Source organism: Dermacentor variabilis, chromosome 3 (assembly GCF_050947875.1).
Source record: "Dermacentor variabilis isolate Ectoservices chromosome 3, ASM5094787v1, whole genome shotgun sequence".
Classification (NCBI taxonomy): domain Eukaryota; kingdom Metazoa; phylum Arthropoda; class Arachnida; order Ixodida; family Ixodidae; genus Dermacentor; species Dermacentor variabilis.
The window spans coordinates 48145994-48165443 of NC_134570.1; the positions used below are offsets into that span (position 1 = coordinate 48145994).

At 49.7% G+C, this 19450-nt stretch overlaps 2 protein-coding genes across 2 annotated transcripts in view; one reads left to right on the top strand and one right to left on the bottom strand.

Moving 5' to 3' along the window:
• LOC142574503 (uncharacterized) overlaps positions 1-19450 on the top strand; it is an 85852-nt gene that overhangs the window by 15056 nt on the left and 51346 nt on the right. Inside the window, exons 2-7 of the mRNA XM_075683566.1 lie at positions 5105-5339; positions 6967-7118; positions 9852-10018; positions 10651-10787; positions 11450-11779; positions 14165-15190. Of these exons, the coding sequence (XP_075539681.1) occupies positions 5105-5339; positions 6967-7118; positions 9852-10018; positions 10651-10787; positions 11450-11779; positions 14165-15190 (2047 nt within the window). The remainder of the gene's footprint in view (positions 1-5104; positions 5340-6966; positions 7119-9851; positions 10019-10650; positions 10788-11449; positions 11780-14164; positions 15191-19450) is intronic.
• On the bottom strand, positions 16458-17407 carry LOC142575548 (uncharacterized). The gene has a single exon (XM_075684976.1). It carries the CDS (start codon positions 17172-17174, stop codon positions 16803-16805), a length of 372 nt encoding a protein of 123 aa, XP_075541091.1. The 5' UTR covers positions 17175-17407; the 3' UTR covers positions 16458-16802.

A 19450-nucleotide genomic window follows, 5' to 3' on the forward strand; every position in this document is an offset into this window, starting at 1 on the left:
GTTGGATGCCTTGAAAGGCAGCCACTACTTATTATAGTGATTTCTAGTCTTGTCAAGCGCACACCCGAAGTGGGAAAACCTCCCCGCTTAATCACCGCAGCGCGGATGGTACTCGCTTCGGCGCTTCCGAAGCATCCGACGCGGCCGCTATGTCCACGTGATCCCTCATATTACGTCACGCCGACGGCGGCGCTAGCTTTTTCCAGCGGTGGAGGTCGCCCCCAAGTGTACCTGAGCTCGCCGGACCGGTTGGTCACGTGGGTCACCAGAGCGTTACGAGGGACGAGGTAGCCTCCGCAAGTAGGAAGAGTGGTTTGGAAGACGAAGCGGCGGGGCAGTGCACCGAGACACAGCTAAATATATGGTCGGCAGGCTCAAACCCCGAGGCCGAAGTCTTCGGCGACAGATCGAGAGGCGGTGCAAGTCTGTCACGATCTTCGGCAGCGAGGTAACAGCAGCCCGATGCTTCTTCAGGTCAGGATATCGGCGAGCACGCCAAAGATTGGCTTCGCCTTCCAACCAGCTCTCGGGAACGTTCCGCCGGACGCATTTCTTTTCAATCACATTTCATATTTCATTTGATTAATCATTGAGTGTTCATTTTTTGTATATTCTGCTACTGTAGTATTTGCCGCGTTTATTGTCGCGTGCATTTTTCATTCGCGCCGCGTATTTTTTTTTTTTTGTTGTTGTTTCGCGAGTTTTGTAAATTCCCGCGATGTGGGCTTTGTGTTAAGAGTTGGTGTTTTTCTGACCCGCACGTCTTCAGCGAAGCGTCGCAGCTTATTGCGCGTGGTTTGCTTACTCTTCTTCAATCGTGTCGCCGGCATGATCTTATTTTATTAAATTGAGTGTTTTCTTTTTTTTTTTACGTCGCCTCTCATCTCATGCCTCTCATGGTCCACGGTCGTTCAGGCGTGGGCCGGTCAGCAGTCGAACCTTCGGTAAATGCACGCGGTGTGTGTTTGTTTTCTCCCACGAATACCCTCCGCTTCGGAAAACGCAAGTAATTATACTCCAGTCTTTGACAGTGACACGCGCAGTGTAATGGAGAGGAAGCTTCACAAATAATACAGAGAATTGAAGCATTCGATAGACTTCTTCAGCATTAAATCTGACGCCATAACCACGAAGTGCTCAAAGATAGAAAAAGAAAATATTGCCCTAAGGACGGAAAATTCTACTCTCTCTTCAGCGTGTAGAGCGCTAGGTGAGCGACTGAACTCGACCGAGGCATAACCAGCCAATGTGGAACAGTACTCACAAAATAGAAATATTGAAATCGAGGGCGTTCCCACCGCCAAACCTGAAGCCTTGTCAACTATCCTGAAGCAATTTGGTGATGCCATCTCTGAACACACAACTGAGGCTGATGTAGACTCGTGTCACCGAGTGCCAAGAAAGAATAGAGGCTGTCCTAACGTGACAGCACAGTTCACTTGTGCGAAACGAGATGCTGTCGCTGGAAAAGCACACAAAAAGCGCGTGTCCATCTGTTTTTGGTTTCGGGGGCAGCACCCCACTCTTTGCGAATGAACATTTATGCCCGGAACTGAAAAAGCTGCTTGCGCAGATAATCCAAAGAAAGAAGGCGAGGCAATGGAAACATGCGTGGACTATAGGGCAGGAAAGATCTTTGCCACAGAAAAACAGATGACTCACGAGTCCTCCGGGTAAGATACACCGAAGACCTTGGCGAGATAGCCTGATGCAGTTTTTACCCCCCTTGGTTCACCGCCCTTGGCCGGCGCGGTCACATAGTACTCATGAAATAAGATATATATGGCGTAGCCCGGAACTGAAAAAGCTGCTTGCGCAGATAATCCGAAGAAAGAAGGCAAGGCAATGGAAACATGCGTGGGCTTCAGGGCAGGAAAGATCTTTGCCACAGAAAAACAGATGACTCACGAGTCCTCCGGGCAAGATACACCGAAGACCTTGGCGAGATAGACTGATGCAGTTTTTACCCCCGTTGGTTCACCGCCCTTGGCCGGCGCGGTCACATAATACTCATAAAATAAGATATATATGGCGTAGCTACCTCCGGAAAATTACTGTGATAGTTTTACTAATTTCTTTTTTTACGAGTTAAATGCTCCCCTGCTAGGGCATGTTTACATTATATGCAAGCAAGGTGCAGAGAAAGTGCTTTCTTCAAACCGACTATAAGCCAAAAGAATTTCTCCGTGTGTTTTCTAGTTTTCGCAACGTGAAAAAGCTGCGACATTGACAACTCACAAATTCGACCAGTTAAGCACTTATTATCCTTTGCCCTGTACACAGTCGCATACGCAACCTAACGTTTATGCGTGGGACGTTTCCGGATATAATGCAACTAGGCAAGCTAGGTGTCCTTTTTAAGGGCAGAGACAGAAATAATAGAACCAACTACAGGTCCATGTCGAGTCTGCCCATTTTCTCTAAAGGCCTCAAAAATCATTTAATAACCGCATGATATCTTTTTATGAAAAGCAGGGCATAATAAAAAGTCAGTTCGGCTTCCGGAATAGGCCCTCCGCCGAGCTGGCGCTCCTAACACAAAAGCAATTTCTTCTAAATGCCACTGAACTCAAATTACTAACACTCGTGACATTCATGGATTTTTCAAAGGCATTCGACCGGATGTCATGAAACCTTGTTGAGCAAACTTGAAATATATGTATTCAGGAAATATATGCATTGGATTTAATCAACAGCTATCTGAAATTTCACCGCCAGAGCGTTGTAATAAGCAATGAAGCTTCGGGCGATCTCGCAGTCGCATCAGTTGTACCTCAAGGAAGTATTGTAAAGCCACTTTTATTTAACCTTTACATAACCTACATGGTGAACATTGACCGAACAACTCGGTTTATAGTCTATGCCGACGACACCAGCTTATCCTTCACCTCGACAGACACAGAAGGCCAAGTGCACAATGCGAGCACTACGCTCAGTAATTTAAATACATGGAGCAAATGAAATTACCTATTAATTAATACTACCGAAACCAAAGCACTGTTTTCTAAATCCGGAAATCGTCAGGTAAACGTCGAGAGTGTTTTAAAATTTGGCAATGCCTACCTTGATGTTGCTCCATCAGAAAAATCAGGAGTTATGTTTGAGGCAAAGCTTAACGCGGAATGTTCATGTCGATAAGGTCGTTACTAAAGCTGCTCGTGTTGCTGGCATTCTGTCTTACCAGATTACGCTTCTCACTTCCCCAAAACATCGAATTTCTGACAGGAGCTTCCTTTTTCTTTCACATGTCACGTGCTGTCACCTGGGTTTTGCTGCAACTTTTTTTTTGGAGTAGGAGAAAGCACTAGGTGCATTAACTAATTGAAGATTACGCGCTCACACTGAGCATCTCTTTGAATAAAAAAAGTACATCATTTCTGCATTTTTCTTTTTTTGCTTCTCAACATTGTGCGAAAAGTGAAGGCTGGCTATCTTGAGAGATCAGCTTGTCTCAGGGAACGTCATATCACATACAACACACGTAACCAAGAAAGCTGCCACATTCCCACCTCACAAACGCAATACGGGGACCAAACGATCCGCCGGATTGCCATTTCTCCTGAACAGACAAGACGACTTTTCATTCGCTTAATACGATGTACTTGCATTTTTTGCTTTTATCTCGGTATGATGTACGACCAACCAAAAAGTTTACGGGTCTCAGAAAACGTCCAGATTCCGAGCAGCTTGCAATAGTAGTCAGTAAAACCGAACATCACAATGTTGTTCACATTTACTGGTAGAAGCTTTAAATGCGAATACTACGCTGCGTTGTGAGGCTGCTAGGAAATTGGACATTTTCTGATATCCCGTGGTTCGTAAACTGTTTTGGTTGGCGGCACTTTTGTGGATGTGTGTGTGTGCGTGCGTTCGTGTGTCTTCCCTTAAAACATGTACATTCTTTGCACTATATTGTCGCTGTGTAAACGCTGCTATCGTTTATGCTCCAAATGGGATATAATTTAGTTGTTACAGACCTCGTCGAGCATTCTTTTGTAATTTCTGTCTATGCTCCTGACAACAGCATTTTTATGCACTGTTGTCCAATAACCGATGACTTTGACTTCGTATATAGAACTAAATAAAGAGTCCACAAAAGACATAACAACGGCATAAAGGGCGGTCACGTGGAGATCATGTCCTCCGCTTTGGCGCGAAGGGTTCAAAGTGAGAAGGCAATTACGTAGGCAAAAAAATTGATAAATTTTCTTTGCAGAAAATGATGATAGACTTCTAGATGACTATTCTGTCGATCGAGCTCGATGTAATACTTTCCATTAGTGTCCCTTTAAGACATGCTGCATATCCAACGCACTCGACGACACCGAGGACAACGTCGTTTAAATAGGTAGCGGTACAAGGTAGATAGAGAAGCTTTGAAAGGGAAAAACATGAAAGAGATGTATACAAAAAATGCTAGAATGAAAGACATGTATCGCATAGCTGATAAAATCAAGCACCAGGCTAAGTGATTGTTTGTCACTGCCCAGTTTCAATGGAGATCGCAATAAATAATCATTATCTTGTCATCATCGTAGGGTCCTTCGATGCCAGAGAGGTTCCTCTAAGCGGTACAGAGTTGCGCGCTGCTGGCAAACCTGTGTGGCATGGAGGCACGCACCCTTCTTTTTTCGAGTCGAGATGGAGTGTTGAGAGGAGTAGCGCTCAGGAATACCGGGTTGGACAGCCGGCTCGCGGTTACTCATCGACCGACACGAGCCGTAACGTTCGTTGCACTGCACACGGAGTTGGCGAGACAAAGCATTTCAGTCGTGCGAAGAACCGCACTCATGTTTACAACGCGTTGCGACAGCAGCAGCGATCATCCTTCCGCCGCGTCACCCCGTATGGCTTGCGACGTCGCAAGTGCGTTTACCGTGTCAACGCTGTCGTCCCGCCTGCAGCCTGCCGCAAGTATTTCAGTCGTGCGAGCAACCCCAGGACTAAAATACTTTGTAAAAATACATGAAAAAAAATACATGAAAAAAGAACTAACGTTCTGAAGGCGTTGCAAGAACAGGAGGGATAGTCCTCTCCGCCACGTCGCCCCGTATGGCCCGAGACGTAGGTGTTTACCACGTTAACATTGTCGTCCCTCCTGCAGCCTCCCTCGGTTGCGGGGTCCAGCCATGAGTGGCGGCGACTGCAGCGGCCAGACGGTCCGGGACCGTCGCCTCGTGCTGGACGTGGACTGCGGCGTGGACGACGCGCTCGCGCTGGTGCTGGCCCTGAGCCTGCACTCGTCCGTCGAAGCCGTCACCTGCGTCGCCGGAAACACCACCGTGCAAAACGTGGTGAAGAACGTGCGCAGGGTGCTCGCCGTGTGCGGCAGAAAAGACGTACGTGCGTACTGCGTGCATGCGGACTTTGCAGCAATTTCACTGCGAGCAGCAGTCGCGAGCTCGACAATGGGCTGACAAGGGGGTGTTCTTTCGGAGATTATCAAATTCCACTGCGTTCAGCAGCGTAGCCTCTTCGGCTTGTTGGTGCATGATTTGAATAGCAATGAATAGCGCGCAGGAGCTGTTGTTGTTAAAAACTTAATTCAAACAAAGGTGTTTGGGGCACGCAGGCCCCTGGGCCCCCGCACGACCGCACTCCACTCAAGACGAGACAGTAAAATTCAGACATACACGAACAGTACGAGCGCCTAACTTCCAACAAATTTTATTTTTCACATCACTTTTACACGGCCGAAGAAGGACATAACGCTTATACAACTGGCATCAGCGTCTCAGAAACGCTAGCTTTTTATCGCAGAGGAAAATAGATGTATATTCACACATGCGCATCCTGCTCTGTTTATCTTCTCAGCTTCAGTGATGTCTCGAGTTACCCTGTCTTTGCTCCTTCCTATGGCAACACATTTATCAAGGAACGGCTTGCACGTTTTTGACTCGCACGAGAGGACGTTACCAGCAAGTGTTCTCCCTCGCCCATGCTGATATTGAGAGTTTGTTCCATAAGGCGCTCGTTCAAGCACCTACCGGTTTGTCCAATATAGTGGTTCCCGCATGACAAAGGAATTCGGTACATGACGCCTTCATGGCAAGTGACGTAAGGTTTCTGATGCCTGACCATGCATGCTCACACTTTATTGTTGTCAGTCTTTCCTATCTTGCACAATGTGGCAAGTTTCTTTGGAACCGAGAACACAACCGTTGCATGCGCCCGTTGTCCAATTCTTTTCAGATTGTGGGAAATCTTATGCATGTAAGGCAATACAACAAAATACTTCCGTTCACCAAGCACCGTATTCGGAATACATTGTATTTCTGATTTTAGTTTCCTGAGAATATTCTCGGCAAAAGACACTCGAACATGTGTGGGGTAACCAGCATTAGTTAGCCTCTTTGACTCCTGTTTAAAGATGTCACTAATCATGTGTGTGCATGATTCTTGGATATAATTCAGAAAACACGTGCTGACAACACATCTTTTTACAAGTTCAGAGTGCGCAGAATGACATGGCAGCACAGGTTTGTTACTTCGTGGCTGGTAGGCCCAGCAAATGGGATTAGCGTGAAAGCCGAAGTTCAGGTCTAAAAGTCTGATGGCATCATTATCGAAGAGGCTGACTAATAGCTGGTTACCCCACGTCGCTGATGACACGTCGCCGATGACATTGCGACTATTGTTGCCAAGTCGCAGTCTAAGTGTAGTTTGGCTAGTCAGCACTTTAGTTAGTTTGTAGTGTAGGTGTATTCGGAAACAGCGACGATGTCAAAGAAGTTCTACGCCTTTCGGTAGCAATTAAAAATTTATTGTTCCTACAAAACACTGTAAGCAACATTTGTTTTATCTAGAGTGGATTGGCAGGGAGGGTTGTTTATCTCCTTTATGAGCCATGGGAACATTTAGTGCGTATTTCTATTCATTGTTAGTTTACTTGAATATTTTCGCAATAAACCGAATTGAACGGATACGTGGTACTGACTGTGGACTCCAAATAAAATCTATCGCCAGGTCCCGGTGTACCGCGGTTGCGAGCAGCCATTGAGCCAGCCACTGAACTTTGCCGACCAGTATCACGGCTGCGACGGCCTCGGAGACGTCCAGGATCAGTTTCCATGTACTGACGACGACGAAGACGACGATGACGGCAGCGTGGATGGAAGGTGACAAAAACGTTTCATCGAATAGGCGGGCCTGACTTTTCACCTAAAGGGACTGTCTGCCGCTTCTCAAGTGCCTTCTATTTTGTATCGGAATAGAAAGTCTACCCTTCGAAGTGTCTAGACGTTCAGTGATCTCGCTTAAAAGCGAGTCGAAACTTTAAAACAATTTTTTTTTATCTGTGTAGTCACTTCTTAAAGCTGTGTACGGACGCCGATAACACTGATTACTGGGCGGGATGGCTATCTCAGAGGCCATGCATCAATGCACCACTCCGTCCACCGTCACTCCGTTCGTTTGCACAAGGCGACGACAGTTTTCAACATGGGCTAGCTGGAAACAAGAAAGAAATTATGCTCTCACGCAAGGATAACGTTAGCAGAAGCGCATAAAGTACAATTTCGGGCAATAAAAAAGACGTAGCTTCGTCCGAAAGGTGGATCATCGATTGCGATAGCAAATTAGCAGTCATACGACGTAAGTATGTTACCTTTATTGGCCGTATAAACTTGTTAACATTTCATTGCTAACTAAATTATAAGCACGGTATCAGCAAACATGAACCCATCACACTCGATGACTGCAGACACGATGTCAAAACGCTTGCTTGAGGAAACGCGGCAGCAGCAGCGAGCGAAGTTGGCATTCGTGCTGTCTAGCGCTTCAACGCAAACCGAGCGCAGAGGACACACAGCATGCACGAAGCTACGAGCCGCCGTCGCACCTTGACTCTGCCCCCAACGCACATCGCCCTGAAGATGCGGCCGCGCAGCCGCCACATGCGCAGTAGCAGCCGGAGTAGAACGCCGCCCCCTCAGCGCCTCACAACGTTGGGTGCCTCGCGCGCGGGAGGAGACGGCACGCTTCCTCTTCGCAATCGTCCCTTTCGCGCGGGCAAGATTGAGCCGCGATCGTCGGCTATAAAGCCCCTTAAACTTCGTAAAGTAGCGCCACGCTTTGAAGAATGCTGCCTCCTCCTCGCGCGCTCTGGCCGGCGCCGCGTCGCTATTGGCCTAATAACATCACGTGGGCCCTCGCGCCGTGCATCAGCGCCATTTTTGCTCGAGAAGCGTCTACGGAGTGGCGAGGATCGCATGTTGGCGCCGTTGCTACGCGCGAGCACTGTAGGCGCCGCCACGGTCGAGGAGGGAGCGCGAAAGAGAGGAGAAACAAGGAGGAGTGAAGGCGGAGGAGGAGAGTGTCGCTACTTTACGAAGTTTAAGGGGTTTTAGTCGGCTCCCCTAGCACGTACAGCGTAGGGCGCGCGGCGACGGTGTTATCGCCCCTTGGACTTTATGCGGAACCTCACGGCGACGCCGACGGCAGAAATGCGCTTGGAGGGTCCGTATAATTGATATCGCAATAGTATTGTATACAAGCGAAGTAACTCTCCCTGCGCGGTTTTATGGTTACGTGACGGCGCACCAATCGGTCGCACTGTTTCACCGTCGCGCGACGTCATATGTCATTCTTACACAACTTTCAGAGACAAATTAAAAATGTGATTCCTTGTTTATGGCATACAAGCATGCTCTTTTCCGTCAGTATGACACACACGCTTCTCATTCCTACCGAAATCCAAAGATATGTTCCGAGTGGTCGAAAGCCAATTAAAGAAAGCGGAAAAGAAAATGCTCACAGCTAGCACTCATATTACAAGTGAGCTTTGCCTCCACGATCGGCCCGCGTTAGAAACCGTAATAAAACCCTTACGCAGGCACTTATGGCGTGCTAAGTATCGATATCGACCCAACCGTGATTACACAGCCTCCGGGATCGACACGCTTTACTTTGCATCGACAACAAGAATGAAGGCCGATGCGTGTCTTGTACAATGCTATCGGATTAGAAAAGGCACCGAAGCAGTTACCAACATGAGATTCCTAACCCATCGTCACCTACGTTGCTAAGTTGCCAGTAAATCGAACAGTAATGTTTTGCTTGGCTAATTAAATGGTCATTCTCGTTGCAAAAAGGTTTACTTTCGCTCACACTACAGTATCATGTGTTATAGGCACTTGTACACTGCGTAATATTTCCTGATCACTGGATCACGCGCCGCACAGAAAGATGGCTGTCGTGTGGAAGTGCCATTAAGAGAAACATTTTCCGATCGAAGCCATATTTCTATTATTGTTGTAGTTGTTGTTGCCCATTGCCCTCGCTGTATTGCGGCACTTTGCTTCTTTTGTTCTTCCATAAATTAGCTGCTGTGGAGAGATTAAGGTTAAAAATACCTCGTCTACTTAATTTCCGTTTGTTTTGCAGAAAAAGAACAAATATGTGAATGAAGAAACAATTTAACGAAAAGAAATTATAAATAACACAGTGATATAAAATGTATTCCACGACGAATCGCTCAAGCAAATCATAACTGCTATCTCCGTCGATATGCAATTGCAGGATACATTTTACATTTATTGACCTTTGGTGGTGGTTTACTAACATCGATGGAAGGTCTCGAGGCGCAGGTGAGTCCTAGCTCAGTCCGCACTAAAGAATATTGTTACGTGAATCAAGCACTGCTTACGTAGAATACTGTGCACGATGTATCACTATAGAACGCTCGCATCACTGCACAGGCTTGCTTATCACCACACACCGATTTAGCAGGCTTCGTTATAGAAAAAAGAAACGTACGCGACTGTAATTAAGAGCTTTCTTGCAAACGTTTCAAGTACAAGCAGCTTAGAAAAAAAATGGGCGAGAGCGTTCAACGTCGATGACCGTTACAGGCCCATGCACGCCGCCGAAAAGCTCATCGAGATGGCACGGCGCGAGCCGGGTCAGATCACGCTGCTGCTGCTGGGACCGCTCACAAACGCGGCTCTGGCACTGATGCTGGACCCTCGGTTCGGGGCGAACCTCAAGGAGATATTTATCCTCGGGGGAAATGTGGAAGGTAAGTGGACACTGTGCATACGTCGCTCGAAAGACCGCAGTGTGTAATGTGCAGTTGTTTATTTAGTGGCGATAAAACAGCGCCGCAACCTTCAGGTGGGGCTCGCACGGTTAGGCGGGTGGGGGGGGGGGGGATTATGTAAGAGTCCATTTAGTGAGAGTCAACCTAGGGGCCGCTCGTCTCCTCCTTGCTCGTACAGCTGCATCCGATCAGCAGCGGCCGGAATGGACAGTCTACTAGGTGAACTCCTACGGAATACCTCCCCAGCTTAAGTGATTGAAAATAATAAGGAAATTTTTGTGAAGCCCCCATGGTTCTCTGGTAGTTACGGCCATCTGATGCGGGAAAAATAGTCGCAGGTTTGAATGCCGATCAGCGCAGCCGCAGTATTAAGAGGAGGAATTGAAAAACGCTCGCGTAAGAAGCTTTGCGTGGACGTTAGAGAAACCCAGGTGGTCATCGTCAACCTGGCGCCGTGGGGGGGGAGGGGGTGGACCAGCGGTGCTGCTAAACCGCGAGTTCTCTCATTTTTGCCACGGTGTCAAACGCCATGCGATTCTGAAACTGAGAACAAGATGCTTGAGCAAGGAGGAAGAATGATTGAAAACTGACGAAGGATCCACATTCCACAGGTCGCGGAAACGTCCTTCCAGGGGCAGAGTTCAACTTGAAGACCGACCCGGAGGCAGCCAACGTAGTGCTCACGAGGGCCCAGTGCCCCATCACCATCGTGCCGTGGGAGGCGGTGGTCAAGTCGCCGATACCGTGGGTGAGTCAGACCGTCTCAAAGCTGAGAATTTGATGCGTGGATAGCCGGCACATGAATGCACCCAAAATGACGTACGTTTCTTTTTTTTTGTCCTCGCTTGATTTGCCCCGAAGCGTAACGTCAGAGGACACGCATGATGGAAAGTAGGCGGAGAAAATGTTGTGCAAAAACAATCTTGACCTTATTTTTATTATTTGTAAATACCTCAAGGGTCCCATCAAATAGACATTACGTGCGGGATGGGCAAAATATTCCTTGGCAACTAAGACTGACAGACTAGGAACTGGCGAATGCACAGCGATGTCTGCCATGTGAAGTCTCAACTGCAGTCTTTAGTCTGATGTTAGTCGGTAAGGAATCGAGACAATTCAGTTTTTTCGTGTAACTCCTGGTACGCTTTCTTTCGATCACAGGTGCACAGTTCTGCGCACATGTATACGTCGCTTGAGTGCCTTCGCGTCCTGTCTATTCGCGCTGCAAATATACTTTTCTTTTTCAAGAATAATGTACCGACTATAGCCTGCGAACGGGATTCTTTTGCCTCAAAGTGACTGCGACAACACTTTCTCTGTTTCCCAGATGCATCTGGGATATAAACTGCAGGCTCCATTAAAGAATGTCTTCCTCCATTTCTCTCTCAAAATTAACTTCTCTTGGAGCAGGAGGTGTACTCCATGATGACGCGACAGGACACGGCCAAATCTCGCTTTGTGAGCGCCATCACGCGCTTCACCCTCCGGTACTACGACGACGTCGCCTCCGGAGGCTACGAGGTGGGCGACGCCCTGGTCGTGGCCGCGGTGCTGGCGCCGGACTCCGTCGCCTCGGCGTTGGAACACCGCCGCGTGGCCGTCGAGCTTGGCGGAGTGCACACCAGGGGCCAGCTGGTGCACGCGTGGACGCCGGACTTGCTGCCTGACGTGAAGCGAACCGTGCGTGTGGTGACGACCTTCAACAAGGAGCGCGTCTCCGAACTGCTCATGCGAATGGTCGTCTGACCCCCGCCGCTTTCCTATGTATGTGCTGCGCAGACTTCGCTCTGTGGTGAGAAGTTATGCCAATGTTAAGACGCTGTTGACAACAAGTTCTTGTGTCGCACTTTCTTTCTCTCTCTTTTTTTTTTTTTTTGCAGCGAAGTTGTTTAAGCGGACCCTGTGCCGTCGTTGTCGGAGCTAAAACTATCATCATCAGCAATGGCTCCAGCGTCGTCGTCTTCCACAGCTGGCTTGTTGGGTCTTCCACAGCTGCTTCCGTTGCCGCTCGTCATTCCAGTGTAGAATGTCACTTTTCTGTCGTCGTAATGGGGAGGCCGCCTTTACGGGGGTATGAGCCATTGCATCGCTCGAGGGGGTACGACCCATTCATTGTCTCACGTGACAGGCAGATTTAATTTTGAAACACAAGGCTGTGATTGTGAAATGCAAACGCCGTCAACTCAAGAGCAAGCAATGCAAGATTCAACGTCTCCAGACAAAGCACTGCAAGCGGAGGAGGCCCACAGAGTAGTGCAGACACAACAACCGGCAACTCAAGATCGAGCGGTAGAAGAGACAACACAAAAACAAGCCAATACAACATTACACACAACATGAACAAAAAAACAATCAGATGGTTTTTTCTTTCACGCCAAACCTTGCTCTCACGCCGGCACGCAAAAGAAATGGCAGAGCAACTTGCACTCAAAAAAAAAGAGTGCGCCGAACACAAACAAGCTACGCGCAAAAAAGAAAAAAAAAATCAGCACTCCTAAAGCAGGCTCACCACACGAAGCACGCAAAAGCGAAAATGAGGTGAAAGAATGGTGAAACAACCGATTTACAATATAGACTGCTTGCGAAGTTTGACTTGCATGTTGTAATACTCTGGGTCAACTAACACAGCTTCACTTGTCGACAATCTTCACGGACTGGAAGGGGCGGTAATTTTTATCCTTCGAATTGCTGTCGCCCCCTTCTGGGACCACGGCGGCAAGCCTCAGTAGAATACCTTGACCTGCCATGGTCAAGCGAGAGGTTGCGGGGTGGATTACCACCTGCAGAGGCTGCAGTTTGAAGGAGGCGAAATGCAAAAAAAAAAAAACAAGAAAAAACGCTCATGCACTTAGATTTTTAAACAACCCTACGGCGGTGACAAGTAATCCAGAGCCCTCCATTACGACGTCTCTGATGGTCCCAGTGACGCTTCGGGAAGAGAGAGAAATAACTTTTATTTTAATGCCTAGTTGAATCCCTCGAATCAACAGAGCACCATGTACAATAGTATAATTTGCATTTTCTGCAGATTTTCACGCTTATTTTTCCCCATTCAGAAACCCTGCTGTGATGCGAATGGTAAACGGAACGTCAAGGAGGTATCACGAGGAGGTGCGGCTACAGGTGTAGAAATAAGGAGAGTCGCACAGTGCGCCAGAAAGAATAAAACATGTTCCAGCCTCTTCACACAGTACACATGGAACGACAGGCCTCAACACCAAGCGAAGCCGACCCGAGAGGCGCGAACGAAAGCTTGGCGACAAGCGTGTAGCGCGCGTGCAGTCAATGTAACTATTTCATCACTGTTAGGTGTGAGGTGATAACCAAAGCGCGATGTTGGGGCGTTTATATCCCGTACACCTTGCTAAGTTAGGCGAATTTATGTAAAAGAGTGCTCACGGGGATTCTCGAACACGACGCGACCCGAACAAACCGAGCTTGAGTGGCGTGAAAGGAATCAAAATTGAGCTGCGGTAAAGCCTTCATCGAAACGTTTAACTCACATTTGTTCGAAAGCGTATGTTGAAGGAAGAAGGAAAATGAGTCGCAACACAACCTCTCACACCCATAACTGCGACGGCATGCAACGCGTCGCGGTCATGACCGCGGCGACCTCGACGGCGACGGAGTGCCTGAGCGGCCTTTCCGGCGCTTGGGACTTCTCTTGCCGGCACGGGTTATGCGGTGTCGACGCGCCGCCGTCGGCGACGCTTCGCATTGCGGCGAACCTCGCGACGACGGCGAAGGCGTCGCTATCGCCGACGACCGCGTCACGAGCTCTGCCCGCGCAGTGCCCGCCTGCGATTTGGCCTCCGAGGGCGACGATCGACTCGGGCTACCGCCGCCTTCACACTTAACTGCTCCTTGTTCCTGTTGTAGGGCCGTCTTGGGGGCTTCCTCCCGCTGATCTTCTACCGTGGCCGACGGTTTAGGAGGCGCGGACTCACCCTTCTTCTTCCTCCTCTGTATGAGTATTTCGGGAAGCCACTGAATCGCCAGTGCGCTCGCAAAGGCCGCAATCGTCGTCACTAGGTTCAGCCACAGCGAGACTCCGTGGTAGGCGACGTAACTGAGCCAGGTTGCCAGTAGCACGCCCATGCGGCCCAATGTGTATGACACGCACAGTCCCCTACTCCGCATGGTGGTGGGAAAAACTTCGGTGGTGTAAACGTAGGTGACGCACACGGCGGCAGCCGAGACGGCCTCGACCACTGTCTTGAGCAGCGGGACGGCAACGCTGACGTTCCACGCGACGACGGCCGTCTTCACGGCGCTCGACGCGCAGAGCAGCAGGAGCACGCCGGACAGAGTCGCCCGCTGGCCCCGCCTCGTCATGCTGTCGTAGACGGCGGCGAACAGCAGCGCCTTGAGAAGGAGACCCGTCAACTCCCAGTGCTCCTCCATGTACATGGCGCTGTAGGACGTGCCATAGTAAGCGAACGAAACGGCGAACCAGGACAGGAGCACGGACGCGGCTCGCCGGCGAAACTTGACGACGCGCAGCACGTTCTCCTGGCTGCCGCCGTCCCCGGGTCCGGCAGACGCGGCCACATCCGGCCTTTCGAGTTGCTTCCTGAAGGCCTTGAACGAGGCCCTGGCTTTCCCAAGGTCGACGCCATTGTACCTGGCTCCCTGCAGAACGGTAAGCTCCGCTTGGCGAATATTGCCGACGGCCAGGAGCCAGACGGGCGACTCGTCGATGCAGTAGCACCAGGCGACCACGAGCGCCGTGGCAGTGGCGAGCATCGCCTGCGAGACCTTCCAGTTTGGACGGAACAGGGACATGGCCTGCAACACAGCGGGCGTCACGGTGGGACCGACGCCCGTGCTCAGGAGACCGTAGAGGGCGCGTCGATAGTTGCCCGTCACCTCGTAGAGTACGATGAACACGAGCAGGGTAGTGGCACTGGCCGAGGCCGAAACCATCAAGCGGGCCACGAGGAACACGCCGAAGGACGGCGACGAACCCGCGCCGAGGCAGGAGAAAAGCATGGTGATGGCGCTCGCCATGATGGTCGGCCTGCGTCCCACGCGGTCCGAAACCACGCCGGCCAGCGGCACGAACAGCACCGCGCCCAGCGTGTAGACGGACGAAGAAAGCGAGTAGAGCCACTGGTTCTGGCACACCAGGTCCCAGCGGCTGACAACGCTGTCTGCCTTGTTCGCGATGTCGTAGTCCCACCGGTGGCAGGGAACTTTGCGGCGTTCCTCTTCGTTCCCTTCCTGTGGGAAGAGCGAGCGAAAAGGCTTCGATAACTTGTGCGAAGAGATGGGCTAGCTTTATTGGAAAAGTATAATGGCGACTTGGAAACGTCCAGGTGACAAATTCAGACTTGGCTGGACTGAATTGAAGCGTCTGCACGACACTTGTTTTCGCGAAGTGAACAACATTAATCAGTTTTGCTCGTCCTTTAGTTTCTTTGTCCTGTAGTGTTCCCGTTTCAGACAAGGTCAAGCCGAAGTTAGGATATAGCTTAATTCTTCCAGTTTGCGCGAGGTACCTTCACATCAATGCAGAGTGTACGGTGCTATAGTGTTGCACGGGCATGAAGCGCCCGTGACGACTGTATGTACGATATCAGAGCAGATATACCAAGAAACTTACGCCGTGTTGGCTGGGGTAATATATACGCCTATGAGCACTTGGAAAACATACAGTTTTATTAAGAAAATTATAGGAGACAGGCATGTATGCCATATCTGGCATCATGTCTGACATCGAATTGACAGTGTGCGACGCAATTTCGAAGCGTTCTACAATAAACACTAACGACGTAACAGCGGTAGCAGAACGCTTAAGTTAATGAACCGGCGTTTGTCATGAGCCGCCGCTGTTCTAGATATTCAACTACATGTACTTTACGGTGGCTATGGTGTTGGGCTGCTGAGCACGAGGTCGCGGGATCGAATCCCGGCCACGGCGGCCGCATTTCGATGGGGGCGAAATGCGAAAACACCCGTGTGCTTATATTTAGGCGCACGTTAAAGAACCCCAGGTGGTCAAAATTTCCGGAGTCCTCCACTACGGCGTGCCTCATAATCAGAAAGTGGTTTTGGCACGTAAAACCCCAAATATTATTATTACATGTACTTTACGATAGGTGCTTTCGGTCGCCGTGAACACTCTACAGTGTGACTGTGAAGGCTTCGATGTTGATTTCTGCATTGCTTTGAGAACACGAGGGTTGCAATGTGGGCTTCTTGGTAATGCATTACCAAGAAGCGCTGCATGTGTCCCTATGTGGTTCCTTTGGCCCGTCTTTTAATCGCGCTACCGCACTCCCCTTGCTTTGAGAAGCCACTTATTTTTGTAAACGTGCCGTGCATGATTATCAGAGAGCTCGGCCGGCACCTCGTATGTCAGAGCGTTGGCTGGAAAGGAAGACCATTCCAGAGTTAGTGAGACATGGTACAGCTGCTGATGGAAGTCTTTACTATTCCAGTTCTACCCAATATAGGAAAACAGAGTTCCTGTTACCACATGTCTGTACGTGTACAGACTACAAGACAGTGGCATCGCGAAGACTCTCCCTAGAACGAAACGCGTGCGCTCACTTTAATTAAAATGCATCCTCACTTTGGGCCGGTTTTAGCACTTATTCGACGATACACGCCACGCTCCCTTCCGAGAAAGATATATCGTTAAAAAGGATTGCGGGGGAAAGGGGGCGAGTGGGCGAACATTTTCTCGGCAACAGGCACGGGCCGGGATATGACGATAGTGACAAACACTGAGCCCAGAAAGTCGCGCTCCAAGGATGAGCTATATATGGACAGAGGTCGAGGCTATCACCGGAAGCGGCGGGTCGTAGACGGTGCACTTGCTGAAGCTGCCGTCGGCCAGCACGGGGATCCCCACGTTCTTCCACTCCTGGACCGGCATATCGCGCAGATTGTCGGGCGGCCGGCACCAGTGGTCCACGGAGCGGCCGATGACGCGGTAGGCGAACGCGTGGAGCAGCAGCACGACCACGGAGAAAATCGCGCAGTGCAGGACCTGCCTCTGGAACTTGCCGTGGCCCAAGATGACGTAGACGTTCTCCTGGATGATGTCCCGCGTCTCGGAGTGGACAAAGCCCTGCAGGACAGTAGTCGCGGTGGTTGTTTTGGCACTGACGTCGTCGCAAATGTCCATCTCGCACCACGTGCCGTCGTCGTGACAACAGTGAATGGACGAACGCGGAATAATTATCCCTGTGACTGCGTTGCAAGCTATCTAATTCACTAGTTGACCTTCTTGAGACCGCGCCCGTCCCACTGATCTGTGTTGCTGCGGTTGACAACGCTGTCGGTACGGCCAACGGAGCTGCTGCACTCTTAGCACTGATCGCTTCGCACAGATTAACCGGCTCCAGGCTCTTCTTCTTCTTCTTCTTATTTAATCAAATTTTGGCACGTACCCGCGAGGGGGGACTGGCCATGGTTCTCAGTGGAAACATAACATGATCGAACTTCTTGCTTCCTGTTAATTTATTGATCTGTACTATCAATATTTAAAAAATTGGAGGCTTATCAAGGTTAAGCCCAGTGGATGCGAAGCATCCACTGGGCTTAACGTATCCTTAGCGTATCCTTAGCGTTTGGAGGCATCTTGACCGCATACACGCCCGGCGCAAAGACGCTGGCGTGGTTGCGGGCACAGAGACTGACGCGACGGCGGGCGCGCGCCGCTTCATCCCTGGCGTCACGTCACATATCACGTGATGCAGCGATGGTGGCGCCGCCGCCGCGTCGCGCGCGACGGCGCGAACCGAAGCGTGGAGGCCTCCGCCGGGCGACGTCCGACGGCGCGATATGAGGCCCCATCTGCAGCCGGTGTGACGTCATCACGTGACGTCACATCATGTGATCTCACTTCAGGGTCAATGGTGGCCACCGCCGGGAGGCGACCACGGCGCGATATGAGGCCTCATCTGCAGCCGGTGTGACATCATCACGTGACGTCATGTCACGTGACCTACTTGAAGGTCACTTGAAGGTCAATGGTGGCCACCGCCGGGAGGCGACCGACGGCGCGATATGAGGCCCCATCTGCAGCCTGTGTGACGTCATCACGTGACGTCATGTCACGTGACCCCACTTCAGGGTCAATGGTGGCCACCTCCGGGCGTCGCGCGAAGGCCCGAAACCTACGTTAATATGCTTCGCATAATAATAGTAAATATAAATTATTTTCGGTTTTCGTTTCTTGAACAGGGGTCATGCCAATTATGACGAAGATGCTATATTATGAAAATAACGGGGTTCAGTGTTTATAATGAGGAAAATCTGCTTAACGTGAGTCTCCCACTCCCACTGACGTACTCATGTACTATCTGACACACTTCCTTTGGGGCTCGGCCAAGGGTACTTGCCCCAAAAGATAAGATGCTAATCCCCGAGAGAGGAAGACCCATACGGGATAAGGGCTGCTCTAAGTCTTTCTTTATGAATTATATTTTCGGCAAAAGAGGAGGCAATGGTCCAGTGATTCTAGATCGCCACATGCTGCACAAAGGTTCAATGGTGCTAAACCACACCTACTCATGTGCAGATTTAGTTGCGGTATTCGACATCGTAATAGTGTAATGGAAACTTCGCATTGCCGACGTGGACATGACCGCACATTCCAGGGGAACGCCAAACGTTCGTAACCCGGTGCAGCAAGGAGGAGTTCATTTTTTCCACGTGGGACTTGCCGCCTTTGTAATCTTGTCACGGCTACCAGAGTAAGGCTGGGTATAAAGAAACTCACTGGCCTACCAACGCTACCTTTGTCAAGCGGTCTGCCATCGCATTAAGTACTAGTCCACAATTTCCAGGTATTCACAAAACCGAATTTCTTTGACATGATGTGGAATAAAAAGTGTAGCGGTCGGTGCAATGGCGCATTATTTGAGCTTTCTAGCGGCATAAGAACTGACAGGCAGGCTGCTAGCAATATTATACGTGACACATTTTTCGGAATTTTGTATACAGCCATGCATATGGCCATGAATTCAGCCACATAAATTGGAGTGTAATCAGGAAGACGAATAGCAAAACTCAATGAGCAAATGATGATGTTTGAGAGCAAATGCCTACTGCTGATTTCTCATCCTTTACTGAGGCGTCTGTGGACACAACATTGTATCAGGGAAAATATTCCATCTACTCATTCCAGAGTCCAGCTAGTGTTTGCTTGGCTATGAATTTAGCAGTCTTTGGAAAGGCGTTTACTTACAAGTGTTATATGTTTTTATTGAAGGGACACATTGAAATGATCGTAGGTTAACGTTTATATTTGCTAAAAGTGAGCGTAAACACGTTTTGCGGCAGCTTGTATTTGGCCACATAGAGTAAAAAAATATAGTGCCGGTTGCGCGACAAACACCGGGCAACTTGTTCCGGGAACATGTTCGTATGCTCTAAGAAACGTTTTTACCTTTAGCA